At 57.7% G+C, this 18,007-nt stretch overlaps 1 protein-coding gene across 2 annotated transcripts; it reads right to left on the bottom strand.

The window, feature by feature from the left end:
• Window positions 1-704: 704 nt before the first annotated feature.
• Window positions 705-17,358, bottom strand: IQGAP3 (IQ motif containing GTPase activating protein 3). Of its 2 annotated transcripts, XM_040088186.2 has the most exons (38): window positions 17,299-17,358; window positions 15,798-15,885; window positions 15,285-15,441; window positions 14,523-14,600; window positions 14,264-14,340; window positions 14,056-14,123; window positions 13,687-13,800; window positions 13,115-13,293; window positions 12,750-12,837; window positions 12,320-12,483; window positions 12,058-12,145; window positions 11,762-11,925; window positions 11,441-11,601; window positions 11,088-11,212; window positions 10,740-10,903; window positions 10,458-10,548; window positions 10,211-10,378; window positions 9,950-10,092; window positions 9,706-9,876; window positions 9,318-9,401; window positions 8,779-8,850; window positions 8,155-8,224; window positions 7,633-7,841; window positions 7,291-7,443; window positions 7,016-7,179; window positions 6,662-6,886; window positions 6,437-6,577; window positions 5,877-5,961; window positions 5,349-5,581; window positions 5,129-5,261; window positions 4,301-4,403; window positions 3,996-4,140; window positions 3,741-3,828; window positions 3,249-3,461; window positions 2,972-3,138; window positions 2,725-2,826; window positions 2,268-2,376; window positions 705-2,025 (listed from the first exon to the last, which is right to left on the bottom strand). In XM_040088186.2, exons 1-38 carry the CDS (start codon window positions 17,321-17,323, stop codon window positions 1,912-1,914), a joined length of 4,923 nt encoding a protein of 1,640 aa, XP_039944120.1. In that variant the 5' UTR covers window positions 17,324-17,358; the 3' UTR covers window positions 705-1,911. The 2 variants fall into 2 exon arrangements, with proteins under 2 accessions (XP_039944120.1, XP_039944121.1); XM_040088187.2 differs by lacking the exon at window positions 17,299-17,358 and having other exon boundaries at window positions 15,769-16,040.
• Window positions 17,359-18,007: the final 649 nt, after the last annotated feature.

The following is an 18,007-nucleotide window of genomic DNA, read 5'->3' as shown; positions in this document are numbered from 1 at the left end:
AGCCCATGCTGCAACTGCGCTTAGTGAACAGTTGGGACTATTATTATTATTATTAGGTGGAGTTCCTTACCTCACGCTTCCCCTCCATCCCCCAAAGCACCCCAGAAAAGTGGTTTTAGCGTGCCAAATGCTGCTGGTGCAAAGCCAGTGGCTGCTTGGCTGCTGGGGTAGGTGGCTGGCAGCAGCAAACCACCCTGAGCCACAGCCAGAGACCTTCTGGATCCTCCTCTAGAGGCAAGGAAGGAAAAAAGATAAACAAATATGGTAAGCAGAAGATAAAACCCCCAATGTGGTAACGGGTAATGTGCAGCAGCAACTTCCCAGGGTCCTGTCCCTGCAGATTGTGCAGCATCCAGCAGGTTAATGGCAGCCTGGTCCTATTTTAAACACAGAAAAGTGCTGCAGCTCGATCCCACTTCATTCCTGTAGAGATATAATCATAGTCTTTAGGAGATGTAATCATAGTATTTATTTAAGAATTAAGTGTGTCTGAAAGTGGCCTAAATTCCCTGTGCAAGAGCTGAGTTGGTGCCTGAGCACCTGACTGGGCACTGCTGGGAGGGAGCTGGTCCCTGGTGCCCCTGGCCAGAAGCCAAAGGGGGAACCTTGTTTTGGGAACAGCAGCAGCCTCAAAGACCCTGGTAAGCAACGGGAGAGGCAGGTGAGGAGCACAGGGAAATGACCATCCAGAGAAATTCTGCATTTTCTGATACATCTTTATTTGGAGTCAACAAGCAGAGGCAGCACAGCAGGAATCCAGCATGGATGGGGATAGAATAAGCACAGTTTGAGGCATTTATATGAGAGGAGGGAGAGAAAAAAAACACATAAAAACCTCAGAAACAAACATCACTTTCCAAAGACGAGACAGAGCCGGAGATGCCAATAGATCAGGTACTGCTGAGCTGCCTCAAGGTCCCAGAGCAGTTACCGAGCAGCAAGGGAGATTCCTATTCCAATCCCCCAAAATACTTTGCAGAGCAGGTTTGGTTCCCATGCCTGAAGGAGATGGGGTAGGAGGAGGTTGGGACTACCAGCATCTCCCTTCCCATCCCATGGAAGGGCTGGAGAAGGAGCTCACACGGAGAGAAAGTGCTTTAAATGCAGCCATGGTCCAACACTTGAAAACCAATTAAGCACCAGAGCAAATCAAGAGGGCACGGAGACACCACCATCCCTACTGAGATGGTGCTGTGAGTTGTTCCACAGCAGGTGCCAGGCAGCAATGTGGGCCCTGCTCCAGTCCCTCACAGCATCTGGGGGACAGCAGTGACACTGAGCCTCTCCCATGTGTTTCACAGCCTGGCTGAAGAGCAGTGAATTTCATCTTTAAAATCAAAATTCTTCTATTGCACCTCAATGTACTAGAGGAGAGCTCACAAGCAGTTATTGCCTCTGTTCTGGCTTCTCCCTATGCCTCCCTATAAAGACTGATTCTGACATTTCCCCAGCCTTAGCGTGAAGAATTTATACATACATATAGATATATAGCTAGATAAATATATATTAGAATACCTTTATTACATCAGTAAAACCTGTGTAGTGTCCAGAAATACCGTGGCCTTGGGCAGCTGGCTGTTGGCAACACAGGCATTAAACAGCCAAAATACCCAGATAAAATAGATTTTAAAAGCAACACAATGCTGCAAAAGCTTTGGCAGCAGCAGCCTCCTGCAAGGAGGTCGGGCACTGGTTTAGTACCAAGCTGGGGGTACCCAGGGCTGGGGATCCCTGTGTTCCCCAGTCAGGCACTGCTGCCTGCAGAGGCTCAAGCACACTGCAGATGCCTGCACACCATGCAGGAAAGCTCCACGGCCAGCAGCAGCTTCCCTGCCCCGGGATCACTAACCCCGAGGTCTCTTTGGCAGGTTTACATTGCTCCCCTTCCCCGTAGCCCCACCCCTGACCCTGTTACTTCTTGAAGAACTTCTTGTTGAGGAGGAAAATGAGCAGGTTGACATTGACCTTGGCCTTATCGAACATCTTCATGACTGCCACACCCTCGTACTGCAGCTGCAGCAGGTCCTGTGGGAGAGGGGACCATCACTGCCACCAGCGCTGTGCCCAGCCCAGGGACAGGCAGCTGGAGTTGCAGATTTGCAGTGGGAAATGCACAGCAAGGCTGCTCCAGCAGCTCAGGGCATGGCTCCACATGGACTCCAAGTCCCCACAAGAGCTGCAGGTGCGGGGACACCACCCAGCCCCCACATACCCCAGCTGTCCTCATCTCCCTGCCCCCCAGCAGCTACAGGACAGGCTCCACACACCTGGTAGTGCAGCTGGAAGTGTTCCATGTCGATCCCCATGAATTTGGCTTTCACCTGGAACCTGCCCGATTCCTCACAGGGGATGATGTCGAAAATCACATTCCTGAGCCTGAGAAGACAGAGCCACTCACTACCAAAAGGGGTTTCACAGCTTTAACACAACCAAGGAGCAAGTCACTCACCCAGTGTACTCCCTCAGCCCAAACCCCACTGCAAATCCCAAATTTCCTGCATTCTCCTACACAAAACAACCTGCCCCATGACAGGACAAGAGTGGCCCGTGTGTGCATCCTCCTCCTTGGTTATTTTCCTCTACCTGCCCAAGTTTTCATAGAAACATGGGATATCCTGAGTCAGAAGGGCCCCACAAGGATCACTGAGTGCATGAAGTCCAGCCTCTGGCCCTGCACTGACCAGCCCCAAGCAAGAGCTCCTCCCCTGGAGCAGGGATACGCACTGGCTGGGCGGCAGGTCCTGGATCTCCAGCAGCACCCCCTTCTCCCACAGCTGGGCTGCCGTGTAGTGCAGCGACGGCAGCTTCTTGCTCTTGCCACTGACCCTGGAAGAGAAGGGACCACGTGCTAAGAGCTCATCTCCACCCCTTGGATTCCCAACATCTCCAGGACTCACAGCAACCAGAGAGCAATGAAAACAAGTTATGGGGTTTTTTTTTTAAATTACTGATTTTTGGTAAGGAACCGCACTTGTTGCTGGCTGCCAGGTTGTCAAGGCAGGTCTTGATGTACTGGTTGTAGTAATCAATTTGCTCCTCATAAAACAGAGTCTTGGCATCGAGGCCCTCCAGGGTCTGCCTCAGCTTCAGGAGCTCCCTGCGGCGCTGCTGCCGGTGGCGCCGCTGGTTCCGGATGTCCTGGAGGGAACAGAGCAGTGCCACAAAGCCAAAATGTCATTATGAGCTGTACCAGAGCAGGACCTCTGGGGGGTTAGGGGTGATCCTCAGCTCGGTGTCCCCCAGCACACCTTGGCCAGCTCATCAATGAGCTCCTGGTACTGGTTGGCAGAGTCCACCAGCCCCAGGCTCTCCAAGCGCCGCAGGTTGCGGATGACCTTGCGCTTCTTCTCCTCCATGGAGAGCTGGCCGTTGGCAGCCAGGGAGCGATGGCGCCTCAGCTGGGCAGAGGCCTGGGCATCCCGCAGCGCCCGCCGGCGCACAAGGTGCTCGTGGGCAGCTTCCTAGGGGTGAGAAGGGGTGAGCCTGGAGCACAGCTGGATACAGCTGGGATAGAGATGGGACAACCAAACTCCTTCACCCACGCTTTGATGTGGGTCTCTCCTGACCCAGAACACGTGGCCCAGTGATTTTTCTGAAAACCAGAGACCAGTCACTGCTGGATCACCAGAGCAGTGGCCAAACCTCTGAGAGGAGCAGGGCAGTCTTTTGCTGAGAACTTTTTTGCCATTTGCCCACAAACTGTTTCAGTTCATCCCCACCAGCGGCCTCACGCATCCCACCTCATGCTCTGAAGCTGGTGTCCACAGGATTTCTGGGAGGGAATCTCCTGGCTGGGACTGGATCAAATCCACCAGCATCTGCTTGGTGCTAGAAACCAGAGAGAGATGCCAGGCATCCGCTCCAGACCATCACCCTCCACAAAATATTCAGTCGCCTCCCAAATGTTTCTTGCCTACCTTGAGCATCCCAGCCCCCAGTACCCTTCCAACACCTGCAGCCCACAGAGTCCTGATGCCCACAGAGTCCATCCTCACCTCAGCAGCAGGCTCCTCGTGTCACTCTCCTCACTGCTGGCCACTGGCACCAGCTTGTTGGTGAGAGTGAGGGAGATCTCTGTTCCGCTGAGCTGGGAGAGCACCTGCTCAGCACCACTGTCTCCCAGGCTGGCAACACTCTCCCCTGCGAGGGCAGAGAGAGCCCTGCTAGCTGTGCTGGGCTTTAGAGGGCTGGATCCCCATGCCCAAAGCAATCCAGCTCAAGATTTGGGCAAGGAAAGAAGTGTGCCCACGTCCACCCTCCTCCCATCAGGGACGGTGGTGTGTCCTGAAGTTGAACCTACCGAGCAGGGACTGGACTGTAGGGAGCTCATCAAGATCCTCCAGGAGCTCGTGCAGGGGGTCACTGGGGTGTGGTGCGATGGAGTCCCGGTGCTCGAGCAGGAGCTGGACAGGGCAAGGGATGAGTCAGTGGCAAAGGAAGATGCAAAGGGAGAGTGAGGGAGGGCCAGCCAGGGGCAGCACAGCACCCTTCACACCCGAGGGGGGATGGAGAAGATATAAGGTTTGCAAAAAGACAAACCTGCAGAATCTAGGTGATTTCCTTGCGTATAAGAGGAAAAGAAAGGGTCAGGAGGAGGAAAAGAAAGGGTCAGGAGGAGGAAAAGAAAGGGTCAGGAGGAGGAAAAGAAAGGGTCAGGAGGAGGAAAAGAAAGGGTCAGGAGGAGGAAAAGAAAGGGTCAGGAGGAGGAAAAGAAAGGGTCAGGAGGAGGAAAAGAAAGGGTCAGGAGGAGGAAAAGAAAGGGTCAGGAGGAGGAAAAGAAAGGGTCAGGAGGAGGAAAAGAAAGGGTCAGGAGGAGGAAAAGAAAGGGTCAGGAGGAGGAAAAGAAATGGTCAGGAGGAGGAAAAGAAAGGGTCAGGAGGAGGAAAAGAAAGGGTCAGGAGGAGGAAAAGAAAGGGTCAGGAGGAGGAAAAGAAAGGGTCAGGAGGAGGAAAAGAAAGGGTCAGGAGGAGGAAAAGAAAGGGTCAGGAGGAAGAAAAGAAAGGGTCAGGAGGAGGAAAAGAAAGGGTCAGGAGGAGGAAAAGAAAGGGTCAGGAGTGGGATACAGAGGAATGGGAGGAACGCTCAGGAGGTGGGAGCAGAGGAAACAGAGGGTTTTATATGTCCTGACCTTGTGTGTGTTGATGAGCTCCCCCACAGTGATGTAGATGACTGGTTTGGCCACCGCCACCATCTCCGAGTACTCATCCACGTTGAACCTCTCTTCAGGCTCAGGGACGCAGCAGGCAGCAGAGATGAACCTCCTGCAGGAGCAGCCCCTTTGGTCAGCCCCAAACCCCTGCCACCAGCTCCCAGCCACCCTCCCACGCCATCGCCATCCTGGGGCCCACCTGAACTTGTTGTGGGTGTCCTCCAGGTACTGGTTCACCCCGCAGAGATGGGCACTCTCCCCCTGGAAGGCCTTGCGGGCGGCAGCGTGCTGCAGCACTTTGGCGATGGACCCCAGGCTGCGGCGCTGGTCGGGGTGCAGGGCCGCCCCGGCCGACACATCCACGACGGCAAAGCCATCAGGGGCCACCACCGCCGGGTTCATGAAGCGGTAGTAGAGCAGGTTGCCCACGATCTAGGGCATGAGACAGGCTGGGGAGTGGGGAGCAGATGGGTTGGGGCCCAAGGAGGGGATAGCTCAGCAAGGAAGGATGTTCCATCCTTGCACTGTAAGGTAGGACCCTCCCGGGAGAGATGGCAGTGTAGGGAAAAGCCCATCTTGGCATTTCCTTAGTGGCTCAAGGAAAATGTTGACTTAGAGGTGTTTTTAAGTCAAGAGGACCCGACCTTTTGTGGAAGGATATTGGCCCTTCATGTACAGACACAGCTGAAGCCCACCAAACCATGCAGATGCCCCAGCCCCACGGTACCTTATCGACCTCCTCTGCCGGCGCCTTGGGGAATTTCTCAGCCAAGGACATCCTCAGGATTTTGGCCATGTAGCGCATCCCATAGCTGAGGAGAGGTAGAGAGAGGACCATCACAGCATGTGGGCTCACCCTGATGACCCAGTCCTGCTACCCATCATCCAAGAAGCAGCAAGCCCTCAGCCCTGGCATGGTGGAGAAGCCCAGAGGTAGGATTGGCAGCTACAGCACCCCTCAGCTCCCTCCCCACCCTGCTGCCACCCCAGGCATCTCTGGAGGAGGCCTTCACCCTCTGAGATGACCACAAAGCTCAGATTCTTCCTGGCAGAGATCTTAATGTCAGCAGAAAACTACCCCGAAATGGCGCAGAAAAGAAAGGCAGCCCACGGGGTGCTGCTGATATTTGGGGTTCCCCTTGCTGACAGTGCAGTAACTCAGTCCTGCAGCAGCAAAGGGGCCAGGAAGCCCCCCCTTAACCCAACCTCCTTTCTAAGGCCTTGCTGGAGACACCTTAGAGCCAACAGCACTCCTGCAGCGTGCACAGAAGCCATCAGGATACTTACGGGATCTGCTCAACAGAAGAGGTGATGGCAGAGACAAACTTGTCTGTGATTGCCAGGAGATTGCGGATAGAAATGTCCAGCCGCCTTTGGACCTCGGGATGGCTGAGAGCCTGCTCAGGGCTGACCTCATACGGGAGCTTGCTGTGGAGGGAAGACAAGATCCCCATCACCACCCCCATGTCCATCACCCTGTGGCCGAGCCAAGCCTTCTCACCAGGGTCTGACCTCCTATGCCCACTCTGCGACTCGGTCTGATTGATCCACGCCTTGTAGATGTTCACGGGGTCGGTGCGGATGCTGAGGGTCTTGTCCTGCAGGACCTCCTGCACCGGGCCAGCCAGGATGTGCCGCAGGGCGTTCTGCCCACGCACGTTGCGATAGAAGCTGACCACCAGCCGGATCACCGTGGCATTGCCAGTCAGGATGTCGTGGACGTGGTCCACCTTGGACCTGGGGACAGAGATGGGATGGACCGGCCGTGCGTGCGTCCTCCAAGCAGGAGGCAGCAGACAGAAGAGATAACAGCATCCAAGCTGATGCAGTTCAGCCTTTCCCTGGGCTGCCCCCATGGACACCCACCTGATCTCCTCCTGCAGCGCTGCTTTGAAGAGCTGGAGCAGCAGATAAGCCTCCCGAGGGTTGGACGCATAGTTGTAAAGCGTAAAGATCACCGACTCCATGAATTTGGTGGACTTGTTCTGGGGCATCTGGAAGATCAGCCTGGCCAAGTACACTGGCTGTGTCTGCAGGGAGGAGGGACACCAAGCTGACCCAAGTGTCGTGGGGTAGTCGGGGATGAGGTCTCTGCACTGCCCCCCCAGCTGTGGGGGACACAGCAGAGACCCCCACCCCACCTGCAGCAGGTAGAAGAGGTGCTGATAGGCCTCCAGCTTCTGCCGCTTCTCCTTGCTGAGTGACTTCAGCCCCTTCTGCTTGTCCATGGACATCATCTCTGAGAGCTGCTCCCTGTTCTTCTTGGTCAGCTTCTTGCAGTGGGCGACCACCTCCTGTGGCCACAGAGGGAGAGAAGCACTGGGATGTGCCTAAGGCTCCAGCATTGTGACCAGGGCCAGAGGCACCCCAGTGTTCCCCAACCCCTCCAAACTGCTTAAAAAGTGAAGCAGAAACAAATCCAAGCTGCAATGTCACTGAGGGCAGGACAGCATGAGGCAACCAAGTCCTCCCCCACTCTCTACCTGCAGTGTGATCCTATTCTTGACCAGCAGCCCGATCTTGATATCCATGAGGTCCAGGTCACTCTCCAGCTGCTGGTTGGCACGGATCCTCTTCACCACCTCCTCCTGCAGCCGCAGCACCTCCGACTCCTCCCAGAAGTCGTGCTGGCTCTGCTCCAGCAGGTGGATGAAGCGCCGGACAATGCCCAAGGGTGGACTCTTGGTGTGGACTGCAGCAATGCACAGTAAGGCCATGAATATTTGCAGACAGATGGAGTGGCCACCCCCACCACAGACCCCCAGCATTCACCCAGACACCCCATCCTCCTCCCCATACCGTGCAACAGCCTCCAGGAAGCTTTTGAGGGCAGAGGAGCAGCCCCAGGGCTGATGACCAAGGCTCTGTCACTCCTGACCTTGCCAAGGGGCCACCAGTGGCCTGCCCACAACTGCTTCCCCGCTATGCAGGACCAGCAAGGAAGAGGCAGAGTTCCCTTCCCAATCAGCCATTGCACTTTAGAGCAGCAACGAGCAGGCACTCACCCAGCATCCTGTAATCCCCACGGGCCTTGTTTGCTCGCACAAAGGCCTGGATTTTAATTACAGCTTTAATCTGCCAAGACAAACAAGGGGGTGGGAGATATTTTACTGTGGTGTCCCTAACACACACGGGGAGTGAAGGAGAGCTGGACAAGCACATTGCTGCCTGGTCCCGCTGCCAAGAAATGTATTAAGGCCTGGGATGAGGGTCTCTATAACACAGGAGAGATTTTGGGATTCTACCCTTCTCAGTGGTCATTCCCCTCCACTCACTGTATATCAGAAGCTGCAGCAAGTCCTGGGGTACAACTTCACTTCCTGAAAACTGACACCCCTCCTCTTTCCCCAAAAGTTTCCTTCCCCTCTTAATAGGCATCTTGAAGTTATTGTTGTTTTTTTGATGAAACGGGAGTGGTTTTTCTCTCTTCACACATTACAAAACCTGAGAGTTTAGCTTCCAGACCCACCACGTACTTACTACTTCTCATCTGTCCCCTGCCAGGATGAATCAGTTCTTCCAGCTGCACTGTGAGCACTCAGGGCTGGGGATCCAGCTTGTGCTCTGGATCATGCCCCTACATCCCCACCAACCCGGTCCCAGGAGTTGACTCCCATCCTATCACTTACATTCTGCCTGAAGTAGCGCAGCCTCTCCTGGTACTTCCTCCGTGCCTGCCACATCCTCACAGCTGCCTGGATCTGGGATAGATGTTCAAACATTTGTATTCTGGAAGGACTTGCTTGACCAAAGAGAATGAGTGGAGGGGAAAAATCATGAGGACTTCTAGGGAAGGTTTAGGTTGGATATTAAGGAAAATTTCTTCACAGAAGGGGTGCTCAGGCATTGGCACAGGCTGCCCAGCAAAGCGGTGGGTTCACCATCCCAGGAGGGATTAAACACCCATGGGGATGTGACACTTGGGGACATGGTTAGTGGTGGCCCTGGCCAGTTGGACTCAGTGATCTTCAATGGCTTTTCCAGCCTCACTGAGCCCATGGTAACTATTCTGATTTTTTCTCCCCTGTTCACTCACACACTGCCCTGGCCCAGCTTCCACAATCCCCCCGGCTCCTCTGCTCTGGGGTAGATGCCACCCTCGCAAGCTGAACAAGCAGGCAACAATGCCCAACGTCGGAACAAAGGCTGAAGAAAGAATTTTCCAAACCTTGATTGCAGCTTCTGTGTTGGATTTGAGGTAGTGCAGCCTCTCCAGGTAAGCTCTGCGCTGCCTGTACCCCCTCCAACAAGCCTGGGCACAAGAAGACATCAGGTAGAGAGACCTGTGTGAGGTCACCCTGACTCCATTGGTTTTTTTTCAGGGAGCACGTGAGGAAAGAGAATAACACAGCACGGGGAAAGAGGAAACCAGCACCCAGAGCAGCTACTGTGAGAGAAATAAGCCCCGCACTACTCTCTGCAGCACCTCAGGTGTCCTGTCAGTAAAACCACAGAGCACCAAGCACTGGCACTCCCCAGACCTGCCAGAAGGTGCTGAGAGCAGCTGCCCTTGGTTTGCGTTGCTGTGTTCAAAGGACAGATTCTGGCTGCCTCACCTGGATCCTGATGGCAGCCGGTCTCTGCTCCTGCAGGACGTGCCGCCGTGCCGCAAACCGCTGGCGAACGAGGAATCCCCGGAGCCGCGCCTGCAGCCTCACCACCAGGGTGACGCTGGACGCCCACAGGCGCTCCCGGTCGTGCGCCGCCGTCACTCGGGTGATGACCGACTGCAAGGACACGAGGCACCAGCTCAGCCCCTGTCGTGCCCCCAGTGCCCACGCAGCCCCATCCTGCCCGTACCTGGATCTCCTCCCGGCTCAGATGCGTGCTGTTGAAGCTGCCGTTGCGTGGGCACTGCCAGCTGCCCTCCAAGGTCTGCAGGTTCAGGTAGTACTCGGCACCATCCGGCAGCCTGTGCCGGATCCAGGATGGCTTTGTGCTCCCTGCATGCCGGGATGGATGGGAGCTGCTGGAGAGTGCTGCGCCCCCTGAACGCCCTAGCCAAGGGTGCACCCCAGGCTCCCAGGGTGGGGGAGGTTTTGCAGCCCCCCAGGGTTTTACCCCCTGGTCTCTTGGTGGCCATCAGAGCCGCCAGCTGCTCCTGGTAGGCGTCAGCACAGGCGTTCACCACCCCACGCAGGGCCACGTCAGGGTTGCACAGCACCCTCAGCGTCTGTGACGCCTTCCCTTCCTTGATGGCCTGGTTGATGGCGGCTGTGCCCAGAGCCACTGTGGGAGCAGAGGGGCTCATGTCAGCCCCTTCTTGTCCCCTGACCTCCAGCAGGACCCACGTGGGGAGAGCACTCACTGCTCCTGGCTGCCACAGTGTCCTGGTTGGCCTGACAGACCCCTTCCTGGATCTCTTCCCACCAAAGAACAGCTCCATTGTCCTCTGTAGCCTGCGAGATGGTGGGGATGGGGTCCAGTGAGCTGGGCAGCCCCCTCTGAGCACCTCCTGCTTTGCAGATGCTGCATTGCTAGAGTGGGGGCGGTTACTTCACAGTCTTGCGACCAAGGCGGGGTACCCTGCATCCAGGGGGAATGCCATGCTGCCATGGAGGTACTCCACAGCTGATGACCCCCACCCCACCTGGGCTTTCTGCCTGCGTGCCCCGGACAGGACAGTGTGGTAGCGCGGGGCGGTGGGAAGGGCAATGTCGGGCAGGGTGGGTGCCAGCAGCAGCAGCGCCGCCAGTGTCTTCTCAGGGTCCGCCTGCAGCAGCGCCTCGTTGACCAGCCAGACCGCACGGGCTCCTGTGTGGGAGGGAAGGGATGCGCCTTTCAACCCCTCCAGTGCTCCAGGCACCCAAGGGAGTCACAGCCCAGGGTGGTGCGAGATTTTCTGGTGCCTCACTAGGGCTGGAATCCCACTGCAACCTCTCTCCCAGGATATCTGCAGACCCCCTGCATGCCCAAACCTTCTGTGGGCAGGACTCACTGTCATTTTCTTCCTGCACTGATGAATTGGTGCTGTTGACACTGTCCTGAATGTCATTCCAGCTCAGGAACTCAGCTCCTGCTTTCCTCGACTGGCCTTTCAGCTGCAACAAGTCATCAAAGTACCTGCAGGAGAGACACAGGGCAAGGACTTGGAGCATTCCAAGAAGGGCTCAGCGCATTCCGAGGAGGGCTTGGTGCATTCCAGGCAGGAGGGCACCTGCCACAGCCAGCTGCCCAGCTCTTCAGAGGGGAGAGGCAAGGCACAGGACAGGGAGGCTGCTGGAACAAAGCCCACAAAAAGCTTTCCACAAGATTTCTTCACACCAACCCCCAACACAAAGCCCAACTCACCGCTGTGCATTTGCATCTTCAACTCCTGAGAGGCCCAGGGCAGGGCTGGTCAGGCTGCTCCAGAGCCTGTTGGGGTTCCTGGCATCCAGGGCTTGGTTAACCAGTGCCACAGCTGAGAGCATCTCCACAGCCACAAACAACTCCTCCTGTGCCAGCTCACCCTGCACAGGGCAGGCAGAGACACTGAACCTCCACAACCTCCTCCTCCAGTCCCAGCCTCCCCGGGGAAGCAGCAGTAGAGGAAGCACCCCGGTCCTAGCAGAGGGACCAACCCACCCACCGTCCAAGGGGACCCATGGCCCATCCCTGGGGGTCTCTCACCCGTGGGTGCTGGCACTGCAGCAGGGCCAGCTGGTGCTGGTACAGGGCGGCAGCAGGGGCATGCACATCAGGCAGCTGGGCTGCAGGGTCCATCAGCGCTTCCAAGGTTTCTGCTGGCACCCCTTGGCGGACAGCAGTGTTGATCCGGCCGACAGCCTGCAGCACTGAGGGACAGACAGGGGGGCTGGCACAGCAGGGCTGTGCCCCGTCTCAGGGTCTGGCTGCCAGCAGGCCCACCAGCTCCTGAGATGCACTGGGCAGCAGAACCTGCAACAAGTGTTCATCCAGGCACTCACTGGCTCGCTCCTTCTCGTCCCTCCGGTTCGCTGTGAGGATCCCTGCCTGCACCTCCTCCTGCTCCAGCAGCTCTGGGTAGCCCAGTTCCTGCAACAGGCACAGAGGGGTGTCAGGTCTCACAGCTCATCATGTTTGTGCTGACAGAGAAGCCGTGCTCAGACCCCTGGCAGAAAGCTGCCAACTCCCCAACCCGTGGGACCTCCCTGTTCCCTGGGTTCCCAGTACAAGCACTCTGCACCACAGGCTCCTGCCAGCCCCTACCAGCGCCTTCTCCTCCCGGTCCGTGCTCAGCTGCTCCAAGTAGAGCTCGAGGTTGTTGCGCTGGAGGCAGCGCAGGGCCAGGGCGGGGTCCTGCAGTGCACGGTGCAGCGCCAGCACATCCTGTCTCTCCAGGGCATTGTCCACCTCTTCCAGAGCCCCACGCACTACAAGAGGCCAGTTCACCCCAGAGGTGAGCAGAAAAATCATCCCACAGCTCCAGGGAGCCAAGGCAGCTGTGGCTAAAGCCTGCATACTCCTCATTTTAATTTCTCCTTGGTAGTGCACACCCAGCCCTTCTTCCGACTAGGTCTGAGGCTGGCCTGAGCAGACTCCTTTCTGCTATGCCCACCACTCTCCCCACACCCTGGGCTACCATGAACCCACCATAAGCTCTGGACAGCCCCCAGAGGGAAGGCCCAGCTTTGCTCACCATTGACTTTGTTGATGTTCCCTTGGATTTCAGCCTGGGTCAGACACCAGTCGTAGACATCCTCTCCTTCAGGGATCACCTGCGGGTACTGGACAGGGCCTCCCCAGCCTGAGCCTCCTGCCCAAGCACACCTCACCGTGCACAGTGGGGTCCCCATTTCCCAACCCTAAGCCCCGGGTGAACCAGTCCCCAAAGAGGAATCATCTCCTCTATCTTCTGCTGAGGGGCTCCCAGGCCGTGTTTCAGCCACAAGCACCGTACGGTCTATGGCAAAGGGACTCCTCCAGCTGAAAGCACCCACCTGCCCCTCAGCAAAGGGACTGCTCCTCTCCCAGCCACCCCAAAGCACCCTATGACCTCCTCACCCTGTTTCTGGCATTGCTGCCCTTCTCCAGCTTGGCCTGGTGCAGCACCTCCTGGTAAACCTCTGCCAGCTCCTCGCGCAGTCCCACCAGCATCGCGTGGGGGTTCTGGAGGGTCTCCATCGTCTGGGCCACCACCCCCCGATCCAGCGCTTCGTTGATGGCCAACACTGCAGCGTGGACTGGAGGTGAGGCAGGGAGGAGCTGAGTGAGACGGGACACGATGGACCATCTGCTTTATCCCTGCATGCAGTGGGACAAGGCATTCCACAGGCGATGGTGGGAACCCGCCCTGTTCCAAAGGCAAGTTGCTGCGGGAAGTCTGTGTCGCACAGCAAGCCCAGGGAATGCACAACCCCAGCTGCTGCTGGCTAGGAAAGGGCTGTGCCAGCATCTGCAGCCTTGTGCCAGGCTGAAAGAGAACAACCAGGTGCCTTCCACTGCATCCCAGATCACCATCACCTCCCAGAGCACCCCCTCCCCGTTTGCTGGCCCCAGATTTGGCATTCAGGGGCTGAACCAAGATCGTGCTAGGGGCTGACACTCAGCCCTGCTCCCCTCCAGGCACCCATCACCTGCTGCTTCGTCCACTGAGAGCTCATTGGCCAAAATGCCACCAATTTTGCTGAAGGCAGGCAGCTGCAGCCCATACTTCTCCAGCTCCTGCTTCATGTTGTTGATCTCTTCCTCTGGAGCAGAGCAGAGGCAGCATTGGTCAGCACCAGCCCTGTAGCCCAGTACTGGAGCAGGGGCAGCCACCAGAGCCCCCACCCCCCAGCCAGACCAAGAAGGGTGCAGAAACCCCCCACACTGGGGTGAGTATCCCTGAGGCGGCCTTGGCAAAATGCATCCAAGACTTTCCCCTCCTGCCACGGGACCCAGAGCACTGGTGGCAAACCCCCCTTGGCAGCTCACAGCCCAGGAGTCCCTGCACAGCGCCATACCTGTGAAATTCACTTTCCCATACAAGTCCTGGATCGGAGGAGCCAGCCCTAGCTTGAAGAGGTAGAAGCTGAAATACAAACCCACACCATGACATCACCTGCTTCTCTCTCCCAGTGCTTCTGTGTCACCTGAGGCTGACAGGTGACACCACCAAAGGGCTCGTAAGCCCCTCCATACATTCCATGCCAGCCAGGCCAGGGCACCCACCTGAGTGCATGGATGCAGTAGACCACCCGGGGCATGTTCTTCTTGTCATAGATGTCAGTGGTCTCTGGGTGGAAGATCTGCGAACAAGACAAGAGACACCTCAGGTGGCAATGGCATTGAAACAGTCCCCAGGTCAGCTGGTGTCAAAGAGTGGGGGACAAAGATGAAGTCCCCCTGCCATACCAGCACCCCCCCAGTACTGCCACAAGGCAAAGGCCAGCGTGTCCCTTGGCTGGGGAAGGCAGAGGGGAGATGTTACCGAGGGAAGCCCCACGTGGCTCATGGCATCGCGCCAGTGGTTGATGTTATCTGTGTGCCGAAAGTGAAGCCCAGCTGCCTGGAAGAGAGGAGCTGAGGTCAGGCTGAACCCCACTTTTTCCCATCCCTGGGGTCCCCCTTGCCCCCAGACCAACCCAGCCAAGGCAGGAGGTTAAAGACAGAGACAACACCTGTGACACCCAGGGGCAGCACAGCTCAGGGACCCCATTGCAGCCACCTGCTACAAAACCACCCCTGTTACCCTGGTTTTTCTGAGTTTTTTAAAGCCTTTTGAATTTTCATAAAATGGAGTCAGACCTTTTAGCTACTGTACAATATTAGAAGCAGTTTCTACCTTTTTCTCACAGACGTAAGATAAACAAATCCTTTGTTTTTCATTCTCTGTCCTTTGTTTGCATATTTCTAACCTGAAAACAATTGTAACTGACAGTTGGTCTGGCCACTGAGGCTGAGGGGTGATAACTCCAAAAGCCAATCTTCAGCCAGACCCACAAATGTATAAAAAGTCAGAAATAAACAAGGAGGCTCGCTCTCCGCCCTGACTCAGCTTGAGCTGGATCAGAGAAGTCTCTGCCCTGCGAAAATCTCTCGTCTTGTGTGACTGCTTTGCGTATCACGATAACACACCCCTCAGTGACTGCTGTCAGCGAGTCCCTCCTCACTCTGCACTCACCAGCAAGAGAAAAGTTTGGGACTACACTCCAAGGGGTACTACACCTTCCCTCTGGTGCCACAGCCTTACCTTGTACCGTGTCTGGTCAGGGTCATAGATCTTCTTCAGTGGGACAATGGCAGGGGCAAAGCAGTGCCCCAGCTTGGCCAGGACGACCCCATTGCGCAGGGTCTCCTCCAGCTCCATGGGTGGGGGCAGCCCCTCACCCAGACAGGCCTCCATCCAGCTGGGAGGGCAGAGACAGGGCATGTCACAGACACCCAGCACCCCAGCCAGCAGAAAAGCACCCAAAGAACATCCCCCCAACCCCATTCCAATAAATCCTCCCTGGCAGAGGAGCTCAGGCTTTTGCTGCTGGGTGGTTTTCAGTTTCAGTGTAGGGCTGGGTGTCCCCTCACAAAAAAAAAAAAAAAACAAAACCAACTCAAAAACACACCAGCTTTGAGGAGACACAAAGCCCCAGGATCCAGGCAGCATTCTGCAGCATTATAGCCACTCCCCACCCATTCCCCCTGTCCCTCCCCTTAACACACCTTTTCCCCCCAAATCTGACCTCGGGAATCTCCCCAAGTGCAGCCCTACCGCTTGGCTTCCTCCAGGTGACACAGGTACTGATAGGCAACGTTCTGCCTCCTCTGCTCGTCCATCTCATCTGCAGTCGGGCGCTCACCTGAGCAGAAAGGAGGCCTCCCATCAGAGCCCCCTGCTGAGGGAAGCTTTTTGAAGCCCCCACGGCCACTGAAACTAAGATTTGGGAAAGGAAGCCAGGCTTTGGGTGCAGTAGCCTCCCACAACCCTCATGGGAGTGGCCACCAGCGTCACAATGCCACCAGCCAGGCCCTTCTGGCAGTGGGAGGAAAGTTTCCAATTTCCCTTTTTCCCAAATAACGGCTGTCAGAGCTGGCACTGGAATAGGGGAGGGAGCAGAGCAAGCACCCGGGCAGGAGGTGGGGAACACGGCTACAGGTCTGGGGTCCTTCAGCACTGTTCGTGCGGGAGGCACCCATGATTTCTGGGGGGCACCCGGCAGTCCCCCAACAAGCCATTCCTCAAAATATGTCTCTCTCAGTTTGTCTGCGGGGGGCCTGGCACCTTGCCACCGCCATCCCTCTACCCACACGCAGACCTGCCCGTTCCCTCACCCCCCTGCACCCACAGACGCAACTGCTCCCCGCATCCCTCTGCACGCCCAGTCCCTGCACCCCACACCTGTCTGTCCCCACGGCCCTCCCTGTCCCCTCACATCCCCACAGCCCTCCCTGTCCCCTCACATCCCCACAGCCCTCCCTGTCTCCTCACATCCCCCCTCACCCCACACCTGTCTGTCCCCACAGCCCTCCCTGTCCCCTCACATCCCCACAGCCCTCCCTGTCCCCTCACATCCCCCCTCACCCCACACCTGTCTGTCCCCACAGCCCTCCCTGTCCCCTCACATCCCCACAGCCCTCCCTGTCCCCTCACATTCCCCCGCACCCCACACCTGTCTGTCCCCACAGCCCTCCCTGTCCCCTCACATCCCCACAGCCCTCCCTGTCCCCTCACATCCCCCCTCACCCCACACCTGTCTGTCCCCACAGCCCTCCCTGTCCCCTCACATTCCCCCGCACCCCACACCTGTCTGTCCCCACAGCCCTCCCTGTCCCCTCACATCCCCACAGCCCTCCCTGTCCCCTCACATTCCCCCGCACCCCACACCTGTCTGTCCCCACAGCCCTCCCTGCCCAGTCACATCCCCACGGCCCTCCCTGTCCCCTCACATCCCCACAGCCCTCCCTGTCCCCTCACATCCCCACAGCCCTCCCTGTCCCCTCACATCCCCCCTCACCCCACACCTGTCTATCCCCACAGCCCTCCCTGTCCCCTCACATCCCCCTTCACCCCACACCTGTCTATCCCCACAGCCCTCCCCCTCCCCGTCCCCTCAACGTTCCCCCGCACCCCAGGCCCGTCTGTTCCCCCATCCCCGCGCACCCCCAGACCGACCATCCCGTCCTCTCCCTTCTCCCGCACCCCAGACGTGGCTGCCCCCCTCATCCTGCTGCACTCTCCCCCTCAGGACAGCCCCCCTTTGCCGGTCACTCACAGCGCCCCAGCGCCGCTCCCGCCATGGCCGCGGCGGCTCCGCCCGCGGTTTGAATCTCCCGCCGCCCACGTGACCGTGACTGCGCGCGGGGCTGCCGGGAACCCGGGTCCGGGACACCGGGAACCCGGGACATCACCGGCATATCACCGGGACATCACCGGGAACCCGGGACATCACCGGGAACACGGGACATCACCGGGATATCACCGGGACATCACCGGGACACCACCGGGAACCCGGGACATCACCGGGACACCACCGGGAACCCGGGACATCACCGGGACACCACCGGGACATCACCGGGAACCCGGGACATCACTGGGACAGGGACACCGGGAACCCGGGACATCACCGGGACATCACCGGGAACCCGGGACATCACCGGGATATCACCGGGACATCACCGGGACATCACTGGGACATCACCGGGACACCACCGGGACATCACCGGGAACCCGGGACATCACCGGGATATCACCGGGAACCCGGGTCCGGGACACCGGGATACTGGGACATCACCGGGACATCACCGGGATATCACCGGGAACCCGGGTCCGGGACACCGGGATACTGGGACATCACCGGGACATCACCGGGACATCACCGGGAACCCGGGACATCACCGGGATATCACCGGGAACCCGGGTCCGGGACACCGGGATACTGGGACATCACCGGGAACCCGGGGCATCACCAGGAACCCAGGACA

The sequence above is a fragment of the Hirundo rustica genome, chromosome 29 (assembly GCF_015227805.2).
Source record: "Hirundo rustica isolate bHirRus1 chromosome 29, bHirRus1.pri.v3, whole genome shotgun sequence".
NCBI lineage: Eukaryota > Metazoa > Chordata > Aves > Passeriformes > Hirundinidae > Hirundo > Hirundo rustica.
This window is presented reverse-complemented; position numbering and strand designations above follow the sequence as displayed.